The sequence below is a fragment of the Gastrolobium bilobum genome, unplaced genomic scaffold (genome assembly GCF_033153095.1).
Source record: "Gastrolobium bilobum isolate Gb01-03AN ecotype WA unplaced genomic scaffold, APGP_CSIRO_Gbil_v1 utg26586, whole genome shotgun sequence".
NCBI lineage: Eukaryota > Viridiplantae > Streptophyta > Magnoliopsida > Fabales > Fabaceae > Gastrolobium > Gastrolobium bilobum.
In genome coordinates, this window is record NW_026895976.1 from 12,608 (window position 1) to 22,639 (window position 10,032).

At 39.5% G+C, this 10,032-nt stretch overlaps 1 protein-coding gene and 1 long non-coding RNA gene across 2 annotated transcripts; both read right to left on the bottom strand.

Annotated features, from left to right (window-relative positions):
• Window positions 1-1,292: 1,292 nt before the first annotated feature.
• On the bottom strand, window positions 1,293-3,938 carry LOC133297075 (uncharacterized). Its single transcript, XR_009749601.1, has 3 exons — window positions 3,393-3,938; window positions 2,241-2,312; window positions 1,293-1,509 (listed from the first exon to the last, which is right to left on the bottom strand). It is a non-coding gene; the product is annotated as an uncharacterized LOC133297075 (long non-coding RNA).
• A 2,827-nt stretch (window positions 3,939-6,765) lies between these two features.
• Window positions 6,766-9,810, bottom strand: LOC133297078 (uncharacterized). The gene is made up of 3 exons (XM_061496143.1): window positions 9,673-9,810; window positions 9,035-9,603; window positions 6,766-6,778 (listed from the first exon to the last, which is right to left on the bottom strand). Exons 1-3 carry the CDS (start codon window positions 9,808-9,810, stop codon window positions 6,766-6,768), a joined length of 720 nt encoding a protein of 239 aa, XP_061352127.1.
• Window positions 9,811-10,032: the final 222 nt, after the last annotated feature.

Sequence of the window (10,032 nt, forward strand, 5' to 3'; positions counted from 1 at the left end):
CTAGACAACTCAAACATTTCAATTCAACTGCAACATAGTACAAACAGACAATTCTTGCACAATTTAGTGACAACAACCATTTCCAATCAAATATTTCAATGCATAATATGGACAGCACAACCGAACAGGGCATATAATAAAACAGAACACAATATACAGCAACCTGAACAACATCAATAATATCAACAGCAAACCAGTCAATCAATAGAACAGGTCAAACTCAATTTCTCAACCAGACTACACTTATTACTGTACAACTGCCCTCTACTTATCAAGTCAACAACAAGGTAAATCTATACAATACAGTCTACCTTTCAGAAATTCAAGCAGTACTTTACAAAATTCTCAGGACTCAACACTGCTCTAAGTAATAAATTTCAAACTGCTTTAAGTAATCAATGCCACAAAGTGACTTCAGAATATCTCATGATAATTCTAATATTTCAATTATACTAAATTTCACAATTTAACAGAATAATTCAGCACGTGCCAATCATAATTCAGACAGTCCAATAGTTTAATTCTAACATCCGGCATCCAGCATACAGTTCAACAACTAAATTCAAACAACAATGATTAAACAAACATATACAAGCAGAAATGATTAACAAACAGCAACCAATGCAGCAATCATACACAAACACCTTGAATCAAAACTGCTCTGATACCAATTAGTGTGACACCCTCCCCTGTACGCGTCCAAGGGAGTTGTCTGCTAAGCGGATTAGAGTCGAAATGTTAATGAGTGAAATTCTTGTTCAGTAAAAACTTTTTCATATTATCAAATAGAAGAACTGGCCTAGAAAACTGACTTTGAAAGGTAAAAACAACAAATAAATTTTTAAAAGGCTTCCGCTGCGTAACTCTGATTTCCTGAAAACAGCCTGTCTTGTAAAAATAATATAAATTCGAAATCAACAGCTTAAAAAAATATTCTTTGACGCAAGGAAACTAGAAATCTGGGGCTACGCGTACATATAAATTATAAGCAAATCGGACGAGAATAGCCCCATGAAACAGAACTCGTAAAGTACTCAAAAATCTAGTGTATTTTTCTAAAAGCCTCCTGACTTGTAAAAATCGTAGTAAATCAGAAACTCATAATTTCATTGTAAGGTATATATAATCTGAAAGTACACAACTGGGGATTTACATACATATAAATTATACCTCATTCGGAGGTTTGTAGCCCTAGAACGACAACTCGCAGAGTGCTCTCAAAAATAGTTCAAAAATCCGAATTTAAATACAGCAGAATTTTGGTTTGACATTTTAACTTCTAGAATCACCTAAGTCAGACGGAATATAAAAATCATGTCACAACTCTTGTCAAAACAAATTATACATCATAAAATGCCAATCTCAAAGGCTACATCAAGACAGAACATACAATATACACCCAACAGTAACATCAATTAAACAGCAGGATTTCCCAGGCAGCAAAACTTAAACATAACAGTTCCATGAAATCATGTCATCAAATACTTCTTCACAAGCTTCTAAGTTCTCCTGCAATTTATGAAAATTGAGCCCCCGTAGGGGTGCGAAAAATCTCAGTAGTGTGGCAATAAAACCAGTACAACAACAATATTAGACTAGGCAAAAAATTCCAAAACAGTCGCATCAACATTTAATTTTCCGGACAGATGCTAACAAATAATCATAGCGTGTATATAACGCCAAAGTACTAATCATATTGCATATATAACGCCAGAATACTAATCAAGATGCGTATATAACGCCAAAGGTGTACGATCATAGCACCGTCGTGCACGTACTAACAAGCATAGTGGAGATCCCATAGTGGCTCCTCAAGAGGGTTCCAATTGCGACCTATGCGGACTGAAGCCAAGTGTACCATACCCTGGTACCGGAGGGATACCTATATGATGCGTGCTCAAACGTATGCTTACTTTTATTATCTACTTCGGTTTCCAAGATGAATGCATAATGTCGTATGCAATGACATGCTTGACCCACACACAAACAGAAACAAATGAAACATGATGTGCATATGCATGACTAGATCATAATCATAATAGCATATATCTCTTGTATATTTAATACCAAGATGCCGAATAACAAATACTTCCATAGGCAGAATTTTCCATCAAGACAAGTCCAAAGCAGAATACATATATCATATAACAGAATACCAATCATAAGGCACATGTGAGCATCAGTTCAAAATTTCAAACTCTAGCTAATAGTCACAGTAGGTCTCACCACCAAACACATACCTTGTGAATCCAAGCATCAATCAAACAGCCAAATATCGATCAAACAGTCCAATGAGCTAGGATCTTGCGCACCTAATCAAATAGATATATATATATATATATCCAATCAGAATTTATTTCATGTCACCATATACATCACATAGAGTTTCCCGAGGCTTAGAGGTCTTTGCACCTAATTAATCAATTACCAAATCAGAATTTCGTTTTATTATTTACTATACATCAAATGTACTTTCCACACTGCCAATTCCTAAAGTTTTAACTGAAATGCCAAGCTTCAAATACTAAATTAATTCCTTACTTGATTGCTTTAATTTTTCTTCCAATGTTAATTAGTATCGTAACTTTAAATTCCTTATGCATGTACCCTGGTTTTTATGACCATCTACTAGAGGCTACTAATTTATCATGTACATACATTACCTATACGGTTTAGGGGTCATTAAAGGGGCATAATTCAAGCTGTCTACACACGCTATGGTACATACACAGTTTGGTGCCAACCAGATTTAATGCTTCAATTGCTTATTATTTTTCTGCCTACATTTTATCCTAACATTCGTTAACAAGTGACAACACTTCCAAGGGAACCTACACATGCAGGTTCGGTTTTAGGCTAGTAACTAGGTGCATAAAGGTCAATTATCAACATGACCTTTTCTCTCAAGCTCAAGGGTGCGTTATTGGACCGTTACATGCTGTCTACAAAATTATCAATACAATCAAGATAAAATTCCTTAATCTAATTCACTAATTGCTAACACTTGAAATTTCCCAAGGTCCACCATATAAACTGAATCGGTCTTTTGACTCCAAACAAGTGATTATAATCTTTTCCTTAACAACTCCTACCAACATCACTTAAGTATTAGTGATTAGCCTGTTAACATGCTGACTTCGATTATTAGAGCACATGCAAGGCCTAACCTATTTTCTTAATCCAAGGACAGCTCCAAAATTCATGGTGATTCATGCTCCAAGCTTGTAAAACAGTTTTCAGATATACATGCATTAAAATGGCGGTTGTTCAAGTGAGCAGAAGCAAGGGAATGTAATAGACAAAAATTTAATCTTCCAAATCACACATGCAGTGGTTGAACAAAACAAAGGGAAGGGAATAAAAAAAAATAAAGACATATATCTCTCTCTTACATGCAAGGGGGACCGAAACAGAGAAGGAAGGGAAAGCTTGGGACTCAAATTTAACTTCTTGGCTGCATCCAAGGGTCATCCATTCGAGTGAAGGGCAACCACTTCACTCTCCACTGCCCCAAAACGTAGGAACCAGCTGCATGCAGGGAATGAGTGACTCCAACAAGGCAGAACCATGGTCCAACAAAAGAAAGGCTTGATCAGAAATCGATCCAAGTAGGGGAAACTAGAGGGCAGCGAAGAATACCTTACCTTCTCTTACTTGAAGTGGGTTGTGCGCACAAGAGGAAGGGAAAGGGTGTTGAGCTTCAGCCTCCTTGCTAATGGTTACACGGCTGAACTAGAAAGAAGAATGTGTTCAAGTATTCTGTTTTTCTCCCTGAGAGTTCACGATTTGAGTGTGTAAATGAGAAGGACCAGGTTGGATTAAATTCTGAGTTGAAGGAGGAGCATCCTCTTATTTTTGTTGGTGCTTCTTTTTGGCGCATGAAGTGAGAAGAGTAGGGAATGACATCGGCTACTATAGGAATCAAGGTTCAGTAACTTAATTTTGATCCCCTCTATTCAGCGCACAAGGGAAGTAATAGAGATAGGGACGGTTTTCTCTAAACCGAGAATGGGATGTTCGTACAGGTTTCTTTCATAAATTCATTGGTTGTAAAAGTTCAAATGCAAGACAGTTTCCTTTGATGAGCGCTTGAGGAGCTAGCAAACGAAATGTGGCTGAATTTGCTTTCAAAAATTAAGGATCAAGGGGATAATGTGGGGCTGAATTTAATTCCAAAAGTAATAAGAAAAGGAGTCAGCAGATTGCTCCTTCCCGCTACGCCTAGGAGGGAACAAGTTGTCCCAATTTCTGATCCAAGGTTACAAGAAAAGTAAGATGTCTTTTACCCCTGTTGGGCTCTAGAGTGGTGGGGTTGCCATTGACCAATAGATTTTCATGCATTCAGATTTAATGAGAGATAACTAAAGGTTTCAAGATAAGCAAGATATGGGCTGAATCAAGTCTTCCTACATAGATCTTGGGCCTTCGCCCCACAAGGAGAAGAGTCTCAACAAGAAATGTCCAAAAACTTACCCCTCTCATATACAACCAACTACTTAATATTTTATATGACTTCTAAGTATTAACTAAGATTTTCATGCTTTATGATTTTTAGTCCAAGGCCAACATTCACCTTCATTAAGACACTTTAATTAACTTCCTAATGGTTCCTTTAACACATGAATTATATAGATATATTTTAATTATTATTTCATGTTCCCTCTAATTAGTGATTAGGGTCCCTACCTATAATGTAATTAAATGCAATCCTATCCCTTTTTAACTAGTATCTAGAATCTTTTAAAAACATATACATACACTTGCTTATAATACAACAATAATAATTTTCCTACTTAATTTAATTCCTCTTTAAACCTCAATTGAAATTCGAATTTCAAGCATGCTTCACACCCCTAATTGCAAGTTATGTGATTTCCTAATTTTTGCGGGATGTTACAAACTTATTTCCATCAATTTTTTTTATCAAAAATCATATATCCTAGTTCTATAGACCATTTATTACTCATATTTGAAACTTAGAGCTCAAAACTCAATCAGCACGTTTTACAGTGCAATTGTACCGCTGTATTTTTACCGGTAAAAACACTATTCATTGATTTTTCTGAAACTTGTCTATCCACTCAATTTTTCGTTCTGAATCCATTTCCAGGGTTATTCTTACCATCTGAGACCTTCTACTCAATTTTTATCTTCCTAGGGTTGCGTGTTGGCTAATTATCGTTTTGCCCTTTCTTTGTATTTTGGCCTAATCTTCAGGATTTTCACTAATCCTTCACTTAATTACTCATTTATTATTTTAATACTTAATTTAGAATTGCGAGGTGTTATAATCACCCCACCATTTAGAATTTTGTCTGCAAAATTAAATCATACCTGTCCGCTAACTTAGGATACAGCCGGAGAATTTCATCCTCCCGTTCCCAAGTAGCCTCCTCAGGCGTACGTCCTTCCCACTGAATCTTTAACATTGGGATAACTTTGCTTCTAATCCTCTTTTCACTGCGGTCAAGAACATCAATAGGACCTACAGGAGTCTTTAAATTTTCTCTAATTTCAATGTCATCTGGTATCACCACATGTGATTCATCCGGAATATAGCACCGCAACTGCGATACATGAAAAACATCGTGCAGATTTGACAATTGTGGGGGCAAGGCAAGCTGATAAGCCACTAACCCTACTCTTTTCATTATCTGATACAACCCAATAAACCGAGGGCTCAGCTTCCTCACGCCCAATGCACGTCCAACACCCGTAACTGGAGATAACCGCACAAATACATGATCACCTTCTTCAAATTCAAGCGGTCTGTGTCTATTATCATAATAACTTTTCTGCCGATTCTGTGCCTGTTTTAGTTTCTCTCGGATCATTTCAATCTGTGCTATAGTTTCTTTCACAAAATCCGGCCCAAATCTCTCTTTATCACCTACCTCAGTCCAACAAGTAGGAGTACGGCATCTCCGTCCATACAATGCCTCATATGGTGCCATGCCCAGACAGGAGTGAAAACTATTATTATACGAGAATTCCACCAGTGATAAATACCTGTCCCAAGCAGTGCCCTACTCCAATATGCAAGCTCTCAGCATATCCTCGAGTGTCTGTATGGTCCTCTCAGTCTGACCATCAGTCTGCGGGTGATACGCAATGCTCAGCCTGAGCTGAGGGCCAAAAGCCTGCTGCAAGGCTCCCCAAAAACGAGAAGTAAATTTCGGGTCCCGATCACTAACAATGCTAACTGGTATCCCATGGAGCCTTACAATCTCCTTTACATATAACTTTGCTAATTTCTCCATAGAGAAGTCCACTCGCACTGGCAGAAAATGTGCAGACTTCGTAAGCCTGTCCACTATAACCCAAATCGAATCGTGACCAGCCTGAGTCCGAGGCAAACCAACAACAAAATCCATACAGATGCTCTCCCATTTCCACTCTGGTATATCTAACGGCTGAAGTAAACCACCAGGTTTCTGATGTTCTATCTTGACTTTCTAACAAATTAAGCACCTCGACACATACTCAGCAACATCCTTCTTCATCCCAGGCCACCAGAACTTAGTTTTCAGATCTTGATACATTTTTGTGGCACCTGGGTGTATAGCATACTGACCCTTAGGGGCCTCAGTCATTACCTCCTCTGCTAACTCCTTGGGCACAACAATCCTTCCCTGATACAATAATAACCCCTGTTCATTCAAAGATATCCCACTCTGCCCTTTCAAATACTTAACACTGTCGTTCTGTACCTGCATTTCTTTAATTTTCTCATGTAGTTCATTTTCCACCCGGAAACACTCAAATTCATCCATCCTGCCTACAAAGACATCCGTCAATTTCAAATCATGGAATTGTTCAATCACTTCATTATCCCACAACATCAGCTGGGACACACTAACAGACTTCCTACTCAAGGCATCTACCTCCACATTAGCTTTACTCGGATGGTATTTCAGCTCAAAATCATAGTCTTTTAGAATTTCAACCCATCTCCGCTGTCTCATATTCAGCTCTTTCTAATAAAAAAAATACTTCAAACTCTTGTGATCATTGAATACAGCAAATACCAAAAATGCCTCCAGATTTTCAAGGCAAATACAATAGCAGCAAGCTCCAAGTCGTGCGTCGGATAATTTTCCTCTTGAGGCTTCAACTGCCTCAGAGCATAAGCAACCACTCTCATCTCTTGCATCAACACACACCCCAAACCTTTCTTGGAAGCATCACAGTACAATTCGAACTCACCTTCCGGATCGGGGAGGGTCAACACAGGAGCAGTAGTCAATTTCTCTTTAAGGTCCAGAAAACACCTCTCACATTCCTGGGTCCACACAAAAGGAGTATCCTTTCATGTCAATCGGGTCAATGGCAGTACCATTGTGGAAAACCCCTCAATAAATATTCGATAATATTCAGCAAGACCTAGAAAGCTCCGGATCTCAGTAACAGTCTTCGGTCGTTCCCAGTCAATTACCGCATCAATTTTATTTGGATCCACAGCAACACCCCTAGCAGAGATAACATGACCCAGAAATTGCACCTCAGATAACCAAAATTCACATTTAGACGGTTTCGCATACAACTTTTTATCCTTTAATATCTTCAAAACAGTCCTCAGATGCTCTGTATGCTCCTCCTCACTCTTAGAATATATCAAAATGTCATCAATGAACACAATTACAAACTGGTCCAAATACGGTTTGAAGATACGATTCATATAATCCATGAACACTACCGGGGCATTAGTAAGCCCAAAAGGAATCACCTGATACTCGTAGTGTCCGTATCTAGAACGAAATGCCGTTTTAGGCACATCCTCTGGCTTAATCTGAATCTGATGGTATCCGAACCAGAGATCAATCTTAGAAAACACACAGGCACCCCTCAACTGATCCAACAAGTCATCAATACGTGGTAATGGGTACTTGTTCTTAACCGTAACTTTATTCAATTGCCGATAATCAGTACAAAATCTCATGCTTCCATCCTTCTTTTTCACGAATATTACTGGTGCTCCCCACGGGGACACACTCGTTCTGATAAAATCCTTTGCAGACAGCTCCTCAATATGTTTCTTCAACTCAGCCAACTCCAGCGGAGACATCCGGTATGGAGCCAAAGAAATAGGCCCCACACCAGGCAACAATTCAATCGAGAACTCAATCTCTCTCTCAGGTGGAAATTCCAGTATCTCATCAGGGAATACATCCACAAACTCATTAACCACCGGAATAGTAGAAATCTCAACCTCCTTACCACCCACCAATCCACCCAAGAAAATATAACCCTGATCCCCAGCCTTCAAGGCTTTAATAGCTTGACACATAGACAGAAAAACAAACGGACCCACTAAGGGCCTCTCATGTGCTAGTATCAACCTCTTCCCGCAACAATCAATCATTGCGCGATTTGAGATAGCCAATCCATACCCAAAATCAAATTGACAAAGGTCAGAGGCAAGATAATCAAATCCATAGTGTAACCCCTTCCTTCGTAGATAAACCCAACATCTTTACAAATAAAGGAGGAATCACTAACCTCTCCTGTAGCAGTAGTAATACGCATAGGGGGAAACATCTGTGATACTCTTAACCCTAATCCTTTTGCAACATATTCAGCCACAAACAAATGTGTCGCCCGCGAATCAAATAAAACAGACAATTCAATATTTGAGATAAAAATTATACCTTTAACCAGATTAGGTGCCTTATCTGTTTGCTGCAAATTGGTAGTATAGACACGCCCAACCGTAGGGACAGATGACAAGGCCTGCAGATTCGCAGCCTGCCCAGTATTACTGTAACAATTGTTGGCATAATGCCCAACCTTACCACATTTAAAACAAGCATTTGGAACCGAAGTACAAGGGCCCTGTTGAAACCTCTTACACTTATCACATCGAGAATTAGAATTCCTGTCATTAAATCCGCTCCTCTGACCACCACCCCTCTTGAACTGACCCGGAGGCTGCCTTACCTGCAACCCCCTACCTCTATTATTATTCTGATGGTAGCCACCTCTGTCATTATTACCAGGAGGACCAGATGTCCTCGAAGCGCTAGACTTCGGATACCTGCTATAAACATTTTCAACCCGTTTGCACTGGGTCACTAAATCAGCAAAATTCCTCACGGCAGTATTGGACATCCTCTTAGCAATTTTCTCATTCAAACCTCTCTGAAACTTAGCAGACAAAAACTTAGGATTCGTCAGCACACCCCCATAATTTGCAAACTTCACTAATTCATTGAATTTAGCCACATAAGCATCAACAGTCATGGTACCTTGTACTAATTTCTCAAACTCACCCTGTTCAGCTTCCCGGACATCCCTAGGAAAGTACTCTTCATGGAATAGCCTCTCAAATAAAACCCAAGTAATTTCCTCCCCCTGAATAGTAAAAGGGCGAGATGCATTATACCACCATTCGTGGACATCCCCCTCAAGCATGTAGACAGAATACAATAATCTCTGGGGATCCTGACACCCTATAACCTGGAGTATTTTCTCCATGCCCATCAACCAGGTAGTCACAACCTTCGGGTCCCTTGACCCCTGAAATGCGGGTGGTTTATGCTTTCTGAAAGAAATGAGCCTCTGTTCATCAGTACCAACAAATACTTGCCCAGCAACCCCAGACGACTGAGCAACAACAGAAGGATCCACAGAAGGCTCTGGGATATAAGTAGGATCAGTAGTGTGGTGACTAGCCTCACCAGACTGACGACTAGCACCACTCCCCTCCTGGTGAGGTGTAACAGATGGCGTACGAGTGTGAGTCTCCGTAGCCGTATGTGGAGGAGAATCATCCCTCTTTTTCTGAGCCCTATCCGCCCTCATCTCATTCATGATGGCATGCATCATATCCTGATTATTTTTCATCAGGGTCTCAGTCATATTTCTATTTGCAGCAGTCTCTTCCTGCAGAGCATTTAGAACTGCAGTAATAGGATCTGGTGCTACTAGACGACCTGCACCTCGAGTTCCACGACGACCACGTTCCCTACTCATGATATCTGTACATGTAACACAAAGGAATGAGTTGATCAGACCCACACTGAGGAATCACAT